The sequence below is a fragment of the Labrus mixtus genome, chromosome 1 (genome assembly GCF_963584025.1).
Source record: "Labrus mixtus chromosome 1, fLabMix1.1, whole genome shotgun sequence".
In the NCBI taxonomy this organism is placed as follows: Eukaryota; Metazoa; Chordata; class Actinopteri; order Labriformes; family Labridae; genus Labrus; species Labrus mixtus.
In genome coordinates, this window is record NC_083612.1 from 30,729,345 (window position 1) to 30,750,760 (window position 21,416).

Here is a 21,416-nt window from a genome sequence, read left to right on the forward strand (position 1 = left end):
AATGGCCATATGAGTGTCTATCTGTTCTTTTCTTATCTCTCATTGCTTTGGTCTTCTCGTCTCCTACATTGTTCTTCAGGTTTCAGATCATTTTCACTCTACAGTACTTGTATTTTTCTTGGCATACCTAGGCAGTGAGGCATTGGTCGGTCCCATCGTCCATCATGCTGGCAGGTGAGAATCGCAGAGCCAAGGAGGTAGAAGCCTCTTTTACAGTGAACTGCGACAGCCACACCATAGCTGAAGACTTCTGGGTAACGTAGGCCAGACTGGCGCACACCATTTTCAACATGGCCTGGGTCGGAACAGTTCATCACTGCAGAAGAGAGCAGAAGACGTTGTCAGGACCTATTGGAAATTGTTAACATCGATATAGTGTTAATACTACAGAGGAGAGGAGAGGAGAGGAGAGGAGAGGAGAGGAGGAGGAGAGGAGAGGAGAGGGGAGGAGAGGAGAGGAGAGGAGGAGGAGAGGGGAGGGGAGGAGAGGGGAGGGGAGGGGAGGAGAGGAGAGGAGGGGGGAGGAGAGGAGAGGAGAGGAGAGGAGAGGAGAGAAGAGGGGAGGAGAGGAGAGGAGAGGAGAGGAGAGGAGGAGGAGAGGAGAGGAGAGGAGAGGAGAGGAGAGGAGAGGAGGAGGAGAGGAGAGGGGAGGAGAGGAGGAGGAGGAGATCATTGTCTTTATTGTCTTGGTCATTCTTGATGCCACATCTGGCAGTAATCTTTGCATCTATAAAAATGACTGAGGTTGCATCATGGGGTACAGTAAGAGACGTAAGTGGAGTAGCCAATGATGCTCATTTTTGGTTTCACAGTTTTAGAACTCAGATAAAAATCTGTATAGTAAATATAGTGCACTATACAGGAAACAGGAAATGATTGCATTGTATCAGGAGTGTCTCACCCTTACAGAACCAAGGTTGGGTATTGCACCCTCCGTTACCGTTGCTCTGTACTGCTGTTGTCTAAACCGCTCCCCTAGTCAAACTCTGTTTTCTAAACTTCTGCTTTGTTCGACCTCACTCCTCAGGACCCCTCTCCGCTCTCAGTGCGGATGCCAGTTTAATAAGAGTGGAGTTTTATTTTTTCTTCACATGACGCAGGGGAAACTGACATTCACTCAAATTCAAGTCCATGGGGGTGTGTCAGACACCCTACGGGAACAAAGAAAGTTTCAGTTTCATAATTGACAGCTGCTGCTGGGAGGGAGAGAGAGATAAGAGTGGGGAACAGACAGAAAAAAGTGAGAGAGAGGGGAAAAAGCAAGCAGAAGAGGATGAATCCCTTCAATAGAAAACCCATGTGAGCAACTATGTCGTATTGATCTGCTCTCATGACTGTGAAGGAGGCCCGTGTGCGCGCGGGTGTGTTTTAGTACATCGTAAAACTGTTACATTCCGGAGGTCTGCGGAGGCTCGCAGTGCAACGACCATGCATGGTTAACAGAGGAGAAGAACCTGTCTCTGGACATGTACCCAGCTGTGTTTCTGACTTACACACATACACAACTAAATGATTGCCGCTGAATACAACTCAATGGTAAATTTACGCTACAATTATTCAGTTCTCAATTTTACAGTCTGCTGGCAGCAGATTCAGCCAAAATGTTCCACTTGACATGCCGTAGCTAGAAGCTAATCGGGCAAACAAAATACAGAATACACGCTGACCATCTAAAATGCATTGTTTGACAAGAGAATCCTTTTGTTTTTGTTTTTTTCAACTCAGGTCTCATTTCTATCAACGTGGCCATCGTCCCATGTTATAATGCTAACATTTTTACTCATCATCTGCTGCTTTTCTTAGCAGGCGGCAACATCAGTAAAACTATTGCCCTGTCTTAACGCTACCTTTAAGGTACTTTTGTGCTTAGTGTGTGAAGGCTGAGGGCTGTCCCACTGTCAAACTGTCAAGTGCAGACAGGTCTTGTTCACACTTTTTGATGCCTTATTTGGTGTCCTTGTGCGAGTTTGGAAAGTTGGAGACTTTCCTGGGGGACTTTCCCATAGTTCAAAGCCGTGAAGGTAACATGTTAAACAAATGTAGACAAAGCTAGCCGGGACAGTTATTACACATGTATCTTTGTTTGTATCTTCAGTAAAAGATCCACATAAGATTTACACTGATGGCTTCTCTGACTTAATAGTTCACTTCAATCTATCAACACCTAACTGACACATTATCAAACACACGAGGTACCGCAGGCCTCCTTTCTTTTGATGAAATAGTGATGCTTGTTTCTAGTTGAGGTGTGATGTCAAATTTGTGTGTTCCAATCCTCCTTAGAAGAAGTACATGCCATGGAGGTCATCCTGCCATTAACTCTGTTTTCCGCTTTAGTCACAGTGGAAAAGCTGACACTATCATGCACTCTTAAGAGCTCATTCAAATGCGTGCTTGCACATGTGAGTAAGTCTGTAACAGTGTGCATTTATACAGTATGATGTTGAGACCTTTGCAGACAGGTAGGGGGCTGCTCCACTGCCCATTGAGTCGGCACTGAGCGCGAGCGTTTCCACTGAGGAGGTAACCTCTGTTACAGGTGAAGTTGACAACATCATTGAGGTTGAACTCGCTGCCATTGGTCCGCCCATTGCCTGGGTTGCCTGGGTGACCGCAAGTGATAGCTGAAAGATAAGAGGGAAAAATAATAGGAAAGTGGGGGTGTGAAAAAAAAGTATTATGTGCATAATTGTGTTTTCTTTCCCTTCCTTTCTTCTTGATAATTTATTTTTTTGGGAACATATAAATACTGCAGAGATAATCGTTGAAAGAATATTTTATAGGATGAAATTCCTGGAATGTGGTATATATTTTAATCCCTCATAGGTGATTGATTTCCTTTACTAAGAAACATCTTCTAAGCTTTCCACATTGACTGAAAAGACAATAAATCATTATAAAACAGGGATGAACAACAGTGGTTTTAAGATCGTAAAGTACTCACGGACGCAGACGGGTGTTGTTCCAGACCAACGATGGTCTTGCTGACAGATCCGGACAGAAGTGCCGATAAGGCGATATCCTAACATGCACTGGTACACAACTGTGTCACGGTAACTGGATCCATCTCCACTAATGTGGCCATTGACTATAGGATCTGGAGAGTCACAGTGACCAGCTAGAAGAAACAAAAACGACAGAAATCATTGCAGGGGATTACAAAATACGACTTAAACTTACTTTTCTTAGTTGTGGTTCAATGTTCCTGTAGTTACGACCTCAAAACACCTTCTACAGCTTCTACCTCGAGTTAGACTGCCAAACAGTGAACAAAAGCTGTACTTAAACTTCTGAATGTCAGGGGAGTGTCATCAAAAGCATTTTAAAAATCAATGTCACAAACAGCACTGTGAATCCGCCCTCGCCATGCAGCAATCACAAATATAATAAAGGTCTGTTAAAATCAGCACATTCAACAGATTTCTCTGTGTTCTCTCAGTGGCTTTAAAGTACGAAATAAACTTCAAACTCAAAGTACAGCATACTTTCATGATGTCTTCAACCCTGAGTGGATAAAATGCAGACACATCAGAGATTAAGTGTGGGGAATTATTGAAGTGTAATCAATATGAATTAAACCATTAAGACACAAAATCAGCCATGTGGCACTCTCATTCCCTTGTTTTGGTGTCTCACAAGGTCAGTTCCTGGGTCCTGTCATTTTTATTATTACAGAGCCCCTGAAGACTCAAAAAGTAAAAAAAATTATATATATATATATATATCTATATCTATATATATATATATGTATATATTTTACTTGGTGGGACTTCAGGGGCTCTGTATATTATAGCTTTTATGAAATGATTTATATTATTTCTGACAGGCATCAGAGCATTTATTATTTAACAAGAACTCATCAGAGGTCATTGTTGGATGCTATGTAGTTATTTCTATCATTTTTCTAAACATAATTTCCTTTAAACAATCATCAAAGATTTCAATCATCAGAGAAGCTATTTTTTCAAGCACACTGGTTTATTGTATCATCAATATTTGTGCCTCCTATATCAACAAAGGGGTGGCTAAACACTCTGAAATAGTGAACATGAGATCCTTTCAAAACCGTTGTGAAGGCACGTTTTGCTCCTAAAATCAGAGTTAATAAGTTAAAATGTATGGAACATCATGAAGAACTGTAGTGGTTGAAAACAAATATCAGCATATATATCAGTGTGAGCTCTACATGTACAGTTCTTTGGGTGGTAAATAATCTAAAGGCCTTAAAGTAGGTTTAAAGGATTGGAAAATGATACAAGGTCACAAGGTCACAAGAACCAACTTTTTAATCAAAATTAAAATCACACCAGCAATGTTTGTCTTTTTCCTACTAGTTGAATAAAATTCAAATAATTTTTTCACCTTGAATAACCGATGGAAAATGTGAAATCCCAAACCCAGTGTGGAGTTCTGGGTGTAATAATGCAACGCAGCCTGTACCTAATTTGTAGCTGTGTTTAAAGTGTGATTTTTATGACTCCACCTTTCATTAACTCTTCAGTATATTCTGCCTACTCTTGTTAGCAATAACATCTCAGGATCATGGTGTGAAGGTGGGCATGCCTTGATTTACAAGTTCATCACATCAAAATGTGCATCCTGCTAAAGGTTTCTTATTCAGGCATGTAACTCCAGGGCTGCCTCACTGGAGGAGAGGGTGCATGTAAGATCAGGATTAATCATCTGTGGTCAGTGAAGGTCTAAATCAAGCCCTTAATGTGTGCAGTAATAAAAAAAAGTCTCAGTAGTAGATCATTTGAATTACTGATGCATGTGCACAGTTTATCTTACTTATCTCTGCTCTAATTTCCACACACCTTACGTGGACAAAAACCTCATATATTAATAAAGGGCTAGGTTTAAAATGTATACGTTAAATATTAATCTAAGAAGAAATCTGCGGCACAGGTACTACACACAGCTCAGGCCTCTCTTCACAAGCTGTGTAAGAAACTATGATATCATGGCCTATAGAAGAGAGGCTTATCTTCAAATGATGTGCCTTTTTGCATATTGGCCTTACAGGCCTTTACATAAGCACAACACGATGAAAATCTCCCATGCTTAAACATTAAATAAGAGTAAAAAATGTAATTTGACTGTTGACATTAATCTACTTGGATTCTATAAATTAAAAACAAAAAAATATGTAATATTATTTTCAGGAGACCATTAACTTAATGGCAACTTCCAACATTTTAGAGAGAGAGACTCATCCTCCTCCTAGTTTTAATAATTCCCTCTGTTTAACTCTTTTCATGTCATTTCTTCATAATACGATTGTTCATATTAATACCACAGTGCTCCCGGACCGAACACCACATTATGTATGCACACTCTATCACTTTTAATTGATCTTACCTAGACACCTGGTCTCTGCGCCACTCCACAGCCCGTTACCGCCACACTCTCTGACATGTGACCCCACCAGCGTGTAACCATGGTTACACATAAATATTGCAGTTGCTCCGAATGTTGTCAATGTCCCCAGTTTGGCCCCAAAAGGTGGAGAAGGAAGCTCGCCGCAGGAAATGACTAAATTGTAAAAAAAACCCACAAAATCATGTGTTAACACTTTGGAGACATTTCACATCATACAAGTTTTCATAAATCTTGATATGAAGAAAGCTGTGTTGTTAAGTATGTGGACCATCATCCGAAATGTAAACACCATTATTTTAGTTTTCAAATGGAATACCTGCTTAAATTTAGGTGAGAGGATCTCAGATCTGTTTTTCTACAGTGTTTTTGAACATATATTTGGGTAACCTGAGTGTCTACTGACCCACAAAATGTGAAATAAACCCATCCAGTCCTTTGTTTGGGGTCTGCATAAGTCTTACAACACAAGAAAAATGCTCAGTTTAAAATTTGCTCTCCTTGTGATGTCACAGCGGGATTTTACTTCCCCTCCCCTGATATCTCCACCCATGGACTCCAACCCCCAGCCTAGAGTCTCATTGCATTTAAAGAGACACACACACCAAAAACGGAGCGTTCTGAGAGAGCTGGTTTATACAGGGTCACAAACCTCCTCTGGTGCTTGATTCATGTTATATTTTGACCAAAGCACAGCACAGAGGTTTCATTTAGACCACAGGGGACTGTTTGAAAAGGTGGTTAAGGGGATATAATATGGCCCCTTTAATATCTTTAGAGACAGTGTTTTGAAATCACAACCCACATGAAAATATAGATTTTGATTACATTGTCACATCACACAGAGCTACTGCAGAGCTAGGGAGGTCAACCTGAACTAATGGTCATGAAAAAAACACACATTGAAAATAAAGCAAAACAAAACCTAGTTTGAAAAATGTAGGATTTGAATTCTTAATAATTGATGAAACTATTCAAGTTGTACACCTTTCATTTTTACATTGGCATGTGTTACATAATGTGACAGACTTTCTGTAGCCTGCTGAGATGTTTTGAATATTTATTTTAAACACGTTCCCTTATGTTAAAAGAAACAAAGACACACTGCAACAAAGGAACACTCATAATTCTTCCATCAACAGCATATACCCACATTAAGGAAGTAGAGGCTTTTGTGTTAGAACCTTTATCAGGGTCCCAAGACAATGTGAAGGGGTTCAATGGACCCCCTGCTTTTTTTATAACAGTCATGGATTACAGGGTTAACACTTGATCTCCCTCTCAAGGTATGATTGCCAACCACCAAATCAATTATATTATAATTATACTGGCCCTTCTATCAACAAAAACTACTGAAAGCACATTTCCACTTTGCTTATAAGAAACTAACTCCATCAGAAGAATATCTGTCCTGGAGCATATCATGCTCCTGAAAGTGTGTCTGCATGTGTCATTGTGTGCAGAGACTATTGGTTTCAGTGGTTTGTGGTCCATATCCATGAATGGTGTTTGATTTTGATCACTCTCACCACAGAATTTTAAAATGACCTGTCTAGAGTAATGGTATGTGAATAAACTCAGATATAAAATTACCTCTTACATTCATTCCAGCCTTTCTGTCTTTGTAGCCTCATAAATAAAGTTATATGTCATACTGAGAGCTCAGGGAGGACAACATGCTCTCACGCACTTTTTTTTTTTTAAAAGTAAAATAAACAAAAAATAGTAAAAGCTGTGATGTGTTTGTCTTAATACTTACTCTTGCATGTAGCTGGGTCATCCGACCCCTCCCAGGTCCCGTTGGAAAGGCAGCGCAGAGTCCGGTGCCCCACACCAAGATAGAACCCTGTAGAACATTCCAGCATCACCATGGAACCAAACTCTCCCAATCGACCGGAGAGCAGGCGGTAGGTCATGTGTTCTGACAGGGTGCCCTCAACGCTGGGGCAATGGATCGCTAGGAAACAAAATTCAATGAATTCAAACATTCAAGTAAGATTCAAGTCGTTTATTCGTCATTTGTCTCATGTATCTGCATATTTAAAAATTATGAAATGGCGTTCTCCCAGCTCCAAGCAGTGTGACAGAAAGAAAACGTGAAACATATACTGTATATTTAAAGTGATAGGTTCAACTCTTTCTTAACACTAGTTATTTACTGACATATGGATGAGGTTTACAAACATGCCAACACTAAGTAATATCTTAATAATCTAGAACTGATAAAAATAGATTTTTTTATTTTATTTTAAACATAATAAACATAACCATATATCAAACTACTAAGGCTTCAGACGGATATGATATCATACACATTTTTTGGTGACTGAGTGATAGGCCTTAAAATACCATCCTTTAGAAAAATCTTAGTTTGTTCCTCATCAATTTTTCTATCCTACAAAAACTTTGACATTTAAAACATTTTTTTTAAATCTTACCCCTGTGCAGGAAAAAAGTTGTAAAATCATAGTGATCAAAATGTATTAATTTCAAATTCAAAACATTAGGTTGCAGACACTGAAGCTTCAGTGTTTAGCCAGCTCTGTATTGGTCTTGAAACCTTTCTGCGTTCTAACCTCTCTCAATTTCTCTCAAAGCATCTCTAATATTTACCCTAGTTTTACAATGTTTCTGCTAGTGGAGTTTATTTGAAAATGCCGAGGCTTTTTAGGTCGGGTAGAATCAGTTATGTCTGAACCAGTTGCTTCTATCGCAGCAACACCTGTTGGTTTGCCGTTTTCCTGGCAAGCCAATGGGCATCGAATACAGCCGTGTGGGGTTGACTTAACACCGCTTACTTCTCTGGTCAAAACAAAAACAGAACATTTCAGAATTGAAACTTTGACGGAGGACATACTGGTTGACGCGTTTTAGAAAGAGAAGGCAGCACTTCAACATAGCATGTTTCCTAAATGTCTGATCATATAGTAAGGTCATTTTATGATTTAAATTAGTAGATAGTAGATATCTTACATATTGGACCTTTAAAATTAGATTTTTAGAAATGTTGTAAGATTTATATAATCGCTGTTTGAAAGAATTCCAAAACACTGAGACTGCTCAGTTGTCAGTGAGACAACATGAATTAGATTGAACAGTTTCTGCTCTGATCACTGAGGATGTGGTAAGAGCTAAAGGAGTAGTAAGTACCTGTAGTAACCCTCGACATAAACTCTTAAATGCTCATTAATCATCATTTAAATACTTACGCAGACATCTTGGTGCTGAGGCTGCATTACTCCAGCTGCCGTCTTCTAAACACACCGCTGTCATTGTCACACCAGGGTCAAGGTGGAAACCTTCGTTACAAAGGTAGGTCACCTGGCTACCAACAGTGTACTGATTGGCATGGAAGGAGCCGTTGCCTGGATACTGAGGTATCCCACATGAGACAGCTGTAGGAACACAAATGGAAAGTATGCAAATCCCTCTAATGCTGCAAGTTCATAAGGATTACTCAATACCAAGGCCCTGTTTACGTCTGGTCTTAACATGTGTCCTGAGAGACCTGATAACTCGTGGACAGCTCTTTAGTAACACTTTGATGAAATACTGTTTCAAGAGCCTTAAAAACCTCTTAACAGGATTTTCTTGATTTCCAGCATGTCCAGAATACGTCATTATGGTTGCCAATTTGAGTACCACGATTTCTCAAACATTTTTGTGAGCATGTCGGGCCCATTTTCGCAAGTTTTTTTTTTCTTTTCTGGTGTGCATAAGAAAAGGAATGTCTTCATTATCTTCTACTTGAATTCCCTCTGTGTATTTGAGTTGGTAACAAGATGTGCTTCTGTGCATATTTCTTCCCATTTGTTCTTTTCAGTTTCCAACCTCCCTTTTATCTGAACTTTATCATTCAAAATCATGCCTGAAAATATCAGATAAAGTAACATTATTCCTTACCCAAATTTCACATTTGTAGTTTTACCAAAAACTTCTCAGTATGAGTAAAAGGTACATGGTAAATGGGGCTTGTATAGCACTTTTCTACTCTTCAGATTACTCATAGCACTTTTACACCGCAGGTCACAACCTACCCATCCATACCCATTCACACACTTAAAGCAGAGTCTGCTGTGTAAAGTGTCCTTCAGTATAATCTTATCCCTTTCATACGCCACCGACGAAGCAGCGGGGATAGTACATCTGGCTGCAGGAGCCCCCAACCTTCTGGTTGAGATACGACAGACTCTCGGCTGTGGCTCAGTGGTAGAGTCGTCTCTAGTCATTACTGCCTTCTTTATGTTTTGTTAGAAGGGTCCTTAGTCGTGATTATCTTTAGAGATCTGTGGTAAGAGAGCATGAATCTTGACTGTTATAATGATTTAAAACTGCAGTCTTTATTGAGTTGGTGTAGCTCGGTGAGTCCAAAATCTGAACATAATCTAAACCCTGCATCTATTTAAGAGGTAGAAACATTCTTTATAAACCCAATGTTGGTTTGTGCTGAGCTTGTTTTGGGCAGTCCAAATAGCACTTTCATGTCCTACAGGTTTCGAGTATGGACTGGCAAACAGGGCCTCAGATGATGGAGGATGTGTTGAAAATGTTACCTTGACAAAAAGGTGGTGGTGTATCCCACTGAAAGAGTCCATTTTGGTGGAGCCTGCAGGTGGCATTGCTTGAACCTATCAGGCGGTTACCTCGGTTACAGTAGTACTGTAGTCTGCTACCTGGCCGGAGTTTGGTTCGGTTGACCACGCCCCCGTTGACTGGAGGATCGTTGATGCTACAGTAGGCAGCTGGGGTGAGACACAAAGACAAAAGGAAGAAAAATGAAATAACAAGTGTTGCTCCATGTTCTCAGATCATAGGAAACCAATTATCAGTGTAATTGATTCATTTCCTATGTTGACATTAATTAGCAGGAGAGACTAGGGGGGTTAAGCTGCATCGATTTTTTTTTGTCTTTGTGAGAAAAAGGTAAAAAAACACTACAGCACTGGAGCTCTCATCACGACGCATTTGGATCACCCATGTATCCTCTGGCATTTCAAACAGAGAAAGTGAGTTTATTCAACATACAGCAATTCAAGTAAAGCTTTTATATATTATAAAACCTATTCAAAGTAATGCAGTGTTTTGACTTCCTAGGAGTGAGTGTAAAAGCATGGAGAATAATCTCTAAACATCCAGCACACCACGTCACATTGGGCCACGTGGCTCTCCCTCCTCTGTCCGATGTGGTCGTTGCTCCACCTGATTTTGGCTCTTCTTCCTTTTGGCTTCACACTGGTGCAGTGACCTTCCAAACCCACTCAGGACAAAATAACCACTGTGTAATTTTCCCCTTTCATCTACAAAACCGCTCTTTCCCAAAAGTATGTTGAGTCTTACTCTCCCCGTTGAATTAAGCGTCCTGTCTTTTCTTGATTCTAAAAGCATTTTGCTCTAGCTGCATCACTAAAACAATCAGACAATAACACTGCACTTTAGAATCATCACTCTTTGGTTTCAGAAAACAATCAGTAAAAAGATGACAATCCTTCATCGGATGACAGTTGTAATAAAGAGACATGACCCTCTCTTTGTTGACATGTCATCTCAGTAATTACTCGCTGTTTAATACTGAAGCGCACTGGGGGATTTTATTTGGCCAGCCAGGTATTGGAAAAATATGTTGGTATGCTGTGTAGAGAGAAGTATAGAAGTGCTGCAGATGAATATGTTGTGAATGTTCCTATTGTGCACGAGGACACAGCAGACCAAGTAGAAGCTATAACGAGAATTGCTGCCTTCAAACAAAATTCTGCATGTAGTTGATGAAGAGCGGAAAAGATCAAACTGGCGGACGGATAACATAATGAAGTAGTTTCATTACATGCATAGAGATTGCATTAGTCGCGTGCATACAGTCTGTTCTTGCCCAGTCGTGGGATATAAACTTCACCGGCCCCTCCCGCTCGCTCGCAGTGAATTTTCTTGAATATGCCCTGCTGTTGTCTCACTTCAGCTCACCCTGAGTTCAAATGTTAAATTGACCAGGGGGCTGGCAGGAAAAAATTTGTGCATACAGTTGGGGTGAACATTTTGGATGTTTGTGTTCACACATGCAGATCACCGAAGATTTAAAGAAGATTTCAGGAGACCTATGCAAGTGACAAACCACCAACATCCTGTTTCTTCTCGTGACACCCACAGGGCTTACTAACATCAGTCCTTTTCAGACTGCTCTTTTCGCTAAAGTGGTGTAACCAAGTTCGGCCGTCATCACACCTTGGTATATTCAAACTGATTCCGCAGCGGTGAAATATTGGTGTGGCAGGTTGTGAATTCACATTGCATTTTAGCTTTGCGGAAGCACGGCACCGAAATAGCTCCACGTAGACACACAGTCACATACATACACACACACAGTGCTTAGCTCCCTCGCTGGCTCCGCTGAACCGCCTAACACCTCTGGTACTACCTGGAAGGAGGTACAGAGGTGGGATCACTTCGTCCCCCCCATTACTCCTCCGCGAGATACAGATTGAAGGCGAAACGCCACAAAGATATCACGACTTGAAACGATAGTCTCTAGGGCTACTCTGCGGCTACTACGACTAACTGAGGAAGTTCCATCTGAGTGCTACCTGGTCACTGGTTCCTCTAGTTTTGCAAAAAACAAAAACACCTAATCGACAATCAACTCAAAGATATCAATAATATCATTAGCATACTTCAAATGTTTCATTAAAATCCTATCAACTGCTTTCCCTTTTGTCAAGATCTCTCTAGCAACCAATGACAGTTAAATACAAAGATGTCCCCTACACACATTCAAGTGGCTAAAAAGAAAAAATAACAGAGACATATGGACAGGATATGGATCTTTGAGTGGCTACAAGGTCATTTAACAGCTGCAGACAATGTGGGCTTTGTCAAGAAATGTCCAGAAAAATGCTTCAATAATAGTCACAGCAGAAAAACAGAGGTGTATTCAGCATGTGGACCTTCAGAGACGTAATATACTCCCTAGCCTCTAACCTTGTATGTTTTAAGTAGTGGATTCAGTACAGATACAAAACGTATCGTATAGTAGGTATGATGTGCTTTGATAATCACTTCAGGGACACAGCAGCACATTAAAAGTGTATGTAGAGGGTACACTAAGTGAAAAATCTCTACCTTGAATTTCTGCCTTTGTCAGGGCATTACAGCACCACGGGGAAAAGACAACAGTGTTACCTCGAAACTCTGTGCTGATATAACCCACAAACTAAAACATATATCATCAAGTTTTCCACCCACCCTGGAGAGCCAGGAGACTGACCTTGTGACTCACTCATTTCAAGCCCAAACAGGATCAGTGTCACGGCAAATTGTATTTTCTCCGACTGAGATTGGTGGTCATCTTCAACAAATTCTTCAAAAGTTAAAACCTGTGATTAGGGGTCAGCTAAAAAAAAGAAAAAACCCTCACTGCCTGAAATGAACAAAGCTAATGGTCTGAACGTCTCAGTGTTGGCAAGAACCTGCAGACGGTATACCTCATTTTTAAACAAAACGTCAAATTAACAGATTGGATTTACTAATTCTTTGTCTCTTAATTAGCCTGATGCATTACAGAAGAACATTTCCATTTAAGAGGTTCTTGTTTCTTAATGATCATAGCTCAGGTACCTTTATAAATGCATCGATTCCTTTTTATAAAGGTTTATGGTTAGGTTATTCATGAGAGCACACGCGAATGACTACAGCCAAAATGAGTAAAACTTTATGAACTATGTTTAAAGGTCACATATAACACTCTTTTTCAACAAGTTTTAATAAGTCTCAGAGTCTCCCAAAACATCATGCCTATAAGCACCTCTCTTGCAGCCCTGCTCCAAACAGCCTGTTTCTGTGTCTGTAGCTTTAAATGTAAATGAGCTGTGTTCGACCACGCCCCTCTAGAAGGGGATGCGGCTTGGGCTTTCTTGCACCATGTCCTATAGCTTACTGAGTAAAGGTAGACTCAGAGGGCAGAACAAACACCTAGCTGTCACCCACCCACTTCGGGGAGGGGTTACTGCCATTTGTGATGTCATCAAGGGAAAATCTCCAAGCGGCCTGTCGGGCACACCTTTTCTGAAAAGTGGAGCAGGCTACAGACAGAGAGGATGGACTTTTTCCATATATTGGATGTTTGTAGACGAACAACTAGGGACACATATTAGTGTCAGAAAAAAAAGCAGTGTACAAGTACAAGTGTATTTTGCATAATATGTGACCTTTAAAGATACAATATGTAGATTCCTCCGCCAGGGGGCTCTCAATCAATAACAATAACAATAACAATATACAATAACAATATATAACAATATATGATGACAACAAGATGATGGGAGTTCTCCCTGATACCCCACACCCGAAAACGAACTCTGCATTGATGTAATAAAGACAAACGTGCGAAACCGACCTAGGGAAGAGAATACGTTTACCAACGTTTTTATCACAGCAGAACATCAACAGTACAGCAGCTTTCAGTAGCAGCTCCCACTTCCTTATGTAGCGGTCCTTGACGAAACATCTGATGTTTCCACGGCAACGATAAACATTTCTGTCTGTCATGGCGGCAGCCTCGACAAGACACGTCCCGTTGCAACTATAATATTACAGGTTTCTCTGGCTTTGATAACTGTTGGAAATATTTGCGGTAATGTAAGTACTCAACAAACATTAACCTGTTTGTCTAAAAAATGCATAAATTAACTTGAATTTTGATATTAAAAAAAGCGGAAAACAAAAAAAGAAGACTCATCTATCAGACTGTGCTGCTTCTAAATACATGGAAATATATATGGCGGTTGTTTAACCTCATATCATAAATGGAGCCATGAACAGAAGAAAATAGTATAAAAAGAAGGAAATTGGATGTACCTGAGTATCGAATCTTGAATCCTCTCTTGTTGGTGGCATGATCAGTGGACCATCGTAGATAGAGCTGGTTTGTTTTGGATGTGAAGTTGAGCTGAGATGAGTGGTTACCACTTAGAGCTACGAGCAAAGGGCTCTGTCCCGAGGATCCTACGACAACAAATGGAGGACACTTCAGAACTGCTAACATCATATTATTAAAGCCTCATACAAACACACACAACATGCAGTTTTATTAAGTGGTCTTTGAAGAGTTGTTGGGAAATGGAAATATTTTCTTATATGTAAAGATGAGTGAATAATCAAATTCAGTTTTTCTGTCTCCCAGAGAAAAGTTACCCTAAAAAATGTTCAGAGAGCACAACCCTTCACCTGTCCTTACGTCTGTTGTATAAACCAAACAGTGGTTGAAGCGTGGTCTTTTTTTTTTCCTTGCATCCTTTCTTTCAAACTTTTCTTTTCAAAGTTACAACCATAATCAACAGCTTTCCTGACGTTTATTGACACTTTGTTCCTGTCAACAATGCTACAACGATTCAGAAAAGAAAAACACCCACTCCAGCCACAAAACGCCTCCTCCACAGTGATGCAATTTCTGTCAGCGACATAAAGAGAGCTGGAGTCTCTTTAGGACAAGGCAAGATGAATACAAACTGCTAGAGCTGTGTGGGATGCATAGATTAGTAGAAGTATATATATGCTGTTCCCGGCTGGTGGATTCCAATACCAATCATGAATTTCATTTGTGTTTTGTCGGCTTGTTATGACATTTGCTAGAATACAAAGAAAGCTGTAAAACACCTCATGACTTAAAGAACAGATATTATGGTGCTGGCAAAACATTCTTACAAAACATTGTAAAGTTATATGCGATTCCTTTTGATCAAATATTGATTAATTTATGAGGAATGTAAAGATAAGTAACCCCCTCCCCCCCTCCCCCTCACACACACACACACACACACACACATCTGCACACTTCAATTCACTGTTACACAACCTCTTCAGACCTCCTGGGGGGAAAATTCCCAGAACCACAAATGAGAATTAAGTGTTGTGCATCTTATTAACTGTTGAGCTACTTTTCATAAACAAACACAAATTAAAGCTGCATGTAAGTATGTGTGTGCGTGTGTGTGTGTGTGTGTGTGTGTGTGTGTGTGTGTGCATGTGTGTGTGTGTGTGTGTGTGTGTGTGTGTGTGTGTGTGTGTGTGTGCGTGCTTGCGTGTGTGTTTGTCTGGGTGGAGCAAAATGAGAGAGTAAAAGCTGTGTATACCATCAAAGATTTCCAGCTCATCAAACTGTTTCTCACTGTGGAACATCTCGACGTAGATATTGATGGTGTAACCTGGGAAACAAGAGACGATTATTTTACAAATGAGGTCCAAAAGAAACACACGTGCATTAGAGAGAGAAACACACACATATTTTGTGCATACTTAGGCAAAAATTGGAAAAACAGTTCACACATCTATTTTAAAGACGGGAGGGAAGGAGAGGAATGAGTCCATTAAAAAGTTGCGAGCAGACTACCACACAGCGTCTGACGTGCAAAAATACAATTATTGGAAAAGTTCTAGTACCACACCTTCATCAGGCAAAAGAGTGTGCAGTAGTTTGCCTGCAACTTCATGCATATTCGTTCCTAAAGAGCAGACGGGCATACTGTACAGGTTTGTAAGCATCATTTCACTCTCTGTCTCCGTCATGAACAAGAACTCATATACATCGTTCATGCAATCTATGGTGTATACAGACAGTGTTTCACACTGTAAATCATGCGCACACGGAAAATATTCAAAGACAATAATACACAAGTGATTGTTTTTGCTGTCTCACGCCAGAACCGTTCACACAATCAGATATCTACACAGTCACACGATTGTCACTTCCTTGACCCACACTTTACCTGGAACCATGTGAAGTAGCCAGGAGCATGTTTGGCTGTTTGGGTAGTTGCTAGGAAAGCCGGGGCTCAGTATCACCCCCGATGATGAAGCCCGCTCTTCATTGGCTGGACATTGAGCTGGATGAGTAAGAAAAAAAGAAAAACAGTCAGAAAACTGTGCAAACTTTTTTCTTTTGAACATTTTTCACATAGATGGAAATGTCTCTGCTCAAAATGTGAGAAACTATACAAAACACTGAGTTATCCACAACATGTTCCTTTGACAGCCTCGTCAAGCAATGAACCGTTGACGGGAAGGGTAGAAGTCAAAGAATTGAACAGGTCAACAACAACAATGCTTTGTACACAGAAGGAAAAGTTAATTATATTATTTAACACAGACAATCTTTATATTTTTCCAGTGCCGATACTTAATGGTTAAAGAGATGCCACTGATACACCAGAGGATGATGGGATTGTCCTGGAAGGGCAGAGTGTAAGAGTAAGAAATGGTTTTACAGTCTCCCATCCCCTGTACTCAAAAGCCAGTCCACGGTTCGGGTTCACGAGCACTGATTGAGCACAAAGAACTGCTGTTCACTAACAACAGATAGATGAACCTTCCATGACACTTCAAGCTATGTGACCTCAATTTGTATAAGAATATAATACAAGGGGGAGCTGGTGGCGCAGCGGGTAGTGCGTGCGGCCCATGTATGGTGGCTAATCTGTAGTCCTCCAAGCGGGCGGCCCAGGTTCAAATCCAACCTGTGGCGCCTTTCCAACATGTCAATCCCCGCTCTCTCACTCCCTGAATTCAATCTCTATCCACTGTCCTATCTCTCCAATAAAGGCACAAAATAAATATTTGAAAAAAATATATCTATATGATACATGTTGTTTTTCATTTTGATGTATATTTTTTAATCAGGTGATGTTATTTATTCCGGTTTTCTCTTTTATGTAGCATCTTTTTGTTTTGTTTTTTTCTCTTTATTTTGTTTAAAACACTAATATTAAGATTTACTTTATTGATCTGTTTTTACACTCAGTCATGCAACACACACATAGACACATGCACAAGCAGCATCCTATGGACATGCACTAATGGAGAAATGCCAGAGTGAGGGAGCTGATGGGGGGGGGGGGGGGGGGGGGGTGTGTGCATTCAGGACTTTTGGCTGCTTTATTTCCTGTTGTACTGAACTCTGACCCCAAGACTGAGGTACCAACCACACCGTGACCTCTGTGAACCGTCACACGCCGAGTGTATAGAAGAGGTCACGATGGGCTTAAAGAGGACAGGTGGACTCTTTAAACCACATGTGGTTCCCTTTCTTCTTCGATGTATTAGCCTCTCTGGCTCCCTCTGTAATGACTCAAAGGAAACTGGATTTTTAGAACAACGAAGAACTATAAGTGTTGTGAGGTACTCTTAAGACGCACGTCATAGTATAAGAGAGCTGCCTTCTTTTTCTTCGGCTTTATAATAGAAAGGACACAGTGTTCACCCAGTGTGATCAGGCTGAGTAACTCAGCTGCAGCAGGAATAAAAAAAAAAAAAAAAGAACTTCCTCCAAAGAGAAAATTAAAGTAGTACTGATGTGTTCCAGAAATACCAGGAGCTACTCTGTGCCTCACAGTATGGCTGTATTAAGTGATTTCTTCCCTAGGTCTCTATTTTATAAACTTTTTAAGAAATCAAATTCAAGACACAATGGACTTACCTTTTACTAACAAATATAATAAAGAATGAATAAAATTATGTTCCTCTGTCCAACATTTTCCTCATGCTGATTGGAAAGTGTCAGTACCAATGGAGTTCAATTTTCAATTTAATTTCTCTGATTTATTTTGTCATTAAACATGATGCTATGAAAAAAACTGAACCTTGATTCACCATGAAAAAACATTGTTTTTAAGTTTCTTGAATGTTGTTTTTTCTCTATCTATTTATAGTACTTTTCCACAGAACACAGTTTGGTATGTCATAGCAGGAAAAGCTAAATATTAATCAAATGAAAAAATGTTGTTAATTACATTAGAAGAGTTTGAATTTTAAAAAAATAATCACCAGAGCCCTACAATATAAATCTACCAGCCTTTTGTAATTTAACTCATTATTTAATCAATATGTCTCAGTTTATGTGATTTCAACGTCTATTTTCTTCTCCAAATAATATTTTTTCATAGCATCGACAAGGGCCTTTATTAGATTAAACGTCAATTTTACATTATGATTTATGTGGCACAGTACATCCTGTTTAAACACATGTGGGATCTTCTGCAGAATCTAAAGAGAATGATGTTAAAAAATAAATGTGATGCCCGTTGAATAACCCTTTGAATAACCCTTTGAATAAAGGATTTCAATCTGATTTTCAAACAGACAAACATACATACAGGAAGATGTTCATTGTGTATAAAGTTCAGGAGGTATGATCTTACCTTGACATGTTGGGGGCGGGGCTTCAAACAGCAAATGGGAGTTGAGTTTACACATGAGCTCCGCCTTTCCCACCAGTGTGTATCCAGGTAAACAGCGATACTTCACAATGTCACCTGCAAAGTTTCATGAAGTTATTAGAGATCATTAAATCTTAAAAACATTTTGCCTCATGAAGGACACAGCGTGATCAATTTCTATTAAAAAGCTGATTGAAGTTCAGATTTATGACTCTATGTTTATGTTTATTTCATGCTAAATAAAATAGGATTTGAGATATAACGTACGGTTTACTGAAAAAAAGTCTTTGTGAAGTGGAAACCTCAAAAATGTTTGTTTGTCCTCTGGCTCCATTCTGAGAGGCCAAGTTTGACAGACTAGTGATCTTAAAAGGGGAGGAGGTCTAGCACCTGTCAGGGAGATGTTAGCATGCTTCAAACTTTGCCCAGGAGGCCTACACAACACAAGCTCACCGTGTAGAATGTGCTGTTTAAAACTTTCCAACACAACAAAAAGAACAGTGAACATCTCTTGAGCTTGTTCACAGATTGTATAATTGGCTATTACACTGACCAACAGAACAAAAATCTGTGACGTCTTAGAAACACAGTGCCAGGATTTATAACTGTAATATTAAAAGCACATGCTGTCCCATGTTCTGACTGTCTGGGAGATTTCTATGTGGTTACCACAAACTAGATCCAGTCTTCACTTTGTGTCTATTTCTGTGAACAGGTGCAGGCATTGTGCTGCCGTGGTGACAATGCATTTGCAATAATTGTGTCGATAATTGAAGTCATTGTTGTATTTTGGAATACTGATAGTACTAGAAGGAACTAATCAAAAGTTATGCTTTTTGTGGGCACTTCATATCAAATACCAGTTTTCCTCTGTCAAAATGAGGGCTGAAGAAGTTTTTCAGGGCTGAAATATATTTAATGCACAGGACGTGTGTCATTTAGAGGTCAAAAAAATAAAACAAATCAGCAAATCTTTGCAAAATCATCCAACTTTTCAGAATTCATAAAACACTGACATTTCAAAATGTGAGTTTTCTGAAGAGAAATGATTACATACTTTGCCAGAAGCCACGAGGTTCTGAATACCACTGGCAGGGTTAAATTGATCTTGCCGCTGTTTTATGAAATGTCTGCTTTTTTTCAAAATTACAGCCCCCGTTGATCTGAAAGGTCACCATACCTAAGAGTAAGAAGCTTAGAGCAAATCACATAACATATGGCTGAGGGAAAATGGAGAGCTTGACATGTGATTATTTCTCCTGGAATGGATCTTTCTCAAAAGCTGAGGAGAGAACATATTCAATGTGATATTTCAAGACAGGATCTTGGTTCACTAAGTTTGTATGAAATAAGACTTTGTGGTTTCACAAGCACTATGTTTTTGCTAATCACAAAATACTTTTGAAAAATCTCGTACTCAAAATCATTTTCCTCCACGCACTTTTAAATATAGTTGTTTCTCTATGTTAGAAAGCTCAACTTTCAACATTGATGGATATGACTGTAGGCCCCTGTCCATGCAAAGCTCTACTTTAGACTACGTTAATATATTAAGGTTTTTCCAAGGCCAGATCAGGTAAAATTGTTTGTTTCCCCTGAAAAAAGAAAAAAAAAGAGTTGTGGTAGTTTCAACAGGTTCTGAACCACTGAATTAAGACAAGGCTGAAAGATCATTAAGCTGTCATCACACTTTAGGTTGCAAACTGATACGTTGTCTTTTTTACCAGTGCACCCCATGTTACTGCTAATTTCACCTCAGATTGAGATGATTTAAACTCTTTATCCTGTAAAAGACAACTACTGTACACAACAATTTCTACCAAATAAGTGATGGTAGGTTACAATGTTCCCATGTCCAGCTAACCAGTCGAAAGCCAGCGCTTATGGAAAACTCTGTATATCATCATTGTCACATATTATGCAAAATACACTTTACCATTGGTTTCTAAAAGGTGTCACTGGTCTGTCTACAAACCCCCAAGTTATGAGAAAAGTCCATTCTCTCCATCTTTAGCCCTCTCCACTTTTCAGAAAATTTGTGCTCAAACTGGTATTTTGGAGATTTTCCCTTGATGATGTCACAAAGGACAGTAACCCCTCCCCCAGGTGGGTGACACTCCCACAGCTAGTTGTTTGTTCTGCCTTCTTGTAAACAATAGGGCATGGTGCAAGAAGGCCCGAGCCCCCCAGAGGAGCGTGGTCAGAACAGCCACATTCATATTTAAAGGTACAGACACAAAGGTTTATAGGCATGATAAATTACAGGAAATGAGCGGATTTTGAGCAAGAAACTCCACAGACATGTTTTTTTGAAGCTCTAAGACTTATTTATAATATGTGACCTTTAAATCCAGAGTTACACAAGTCATCTGTATTAGTTCTTGAGTAATAAAAAAAAAAACAAGATAAGAATGATGAAATACTTTTTGTTACATTTTTAAATTTATCGCTTCGTGTGTTACAAACTCACATGCACATAGAGAGGTACACTGCACTCAGCTTCACTTCGAAAAATAAAATAAAATGAACACTGACAGTATCACGTTAGCATGCTATCTTTAGAAAAATGTAGCCCATTAGTGGAGTCATTTACAATCTGCAGAATAATGACCTCCTGTAAGCCTGATCTGCTAGTTTGTCCATCCTGTCAGGACAGAATGGTTTTCACCTGCAGATCAGTCGAGGTGTGTATGCAAGGTATGCTTCTTAACTCAAATTCTAATGAATCAGTAAATGTGCCTTGTAGGTTTTTTTTCTATGACGATAATTATTATTTTCAGTGTTTTATGATTGCCTGAGTAAATCCTGTCAGTCACGAAGCTTCTATCAATATGTCCCATA

General features: G+C 39.7%; 1 protein-coding gene across 1 annotated transcript in view; it reads right to left on the reverse strand.

Moving 5' to 3' along the window:
- Positions 1–21,416, reverse strand: part of LOC132977394 (CUB and sushi domain-containing protein 1-like) — a 455,723-nt gene that overhangs the window by 37,668 nt on the left and 396,639 nt on the right. The window contains exons 48-58 of the mRNA XM_061041929.1: positions 18,558–18,671; positions 16,131–16,247; positions 15,498–15,569; positions 14,224–14,370; positions 9,933–10,121; positions 8,589–8,774; positions 7,139–7,336; positions 5,362–5,535; positions 2,945–3,118; positions 2,451–2,624; positions 128–316 (exon numbers count right to left, since the gene is read on the reverse strand). Of these exons, the coding sequence (XP_060897912.1) occupies positions 128–316; positions 2,451–2,624; positions 2,945–3,118; positions 5,362–5,535; positions 7,139–7,336; positions 8,589–8,774; positions 9,933–10,121; positions 14,224–14,370; positions 15,498–15,569; positions 16,131–16,247; positions 18,558–18,671 (1,734 nt within the window). The remainder of the gene's footprint in view (positions 1–127; positions 317–2,450; positions 2,625–2,944; positions 3,119–5,361; positions 5,536–7,138; positions 7,337–8,588; positions 8,775–9,932; positions 10,122–14,223; positions 14,371–15,497; positions 15,570–16,130; positions 16,248–18,557; positions 18,672–21,416) is intronic.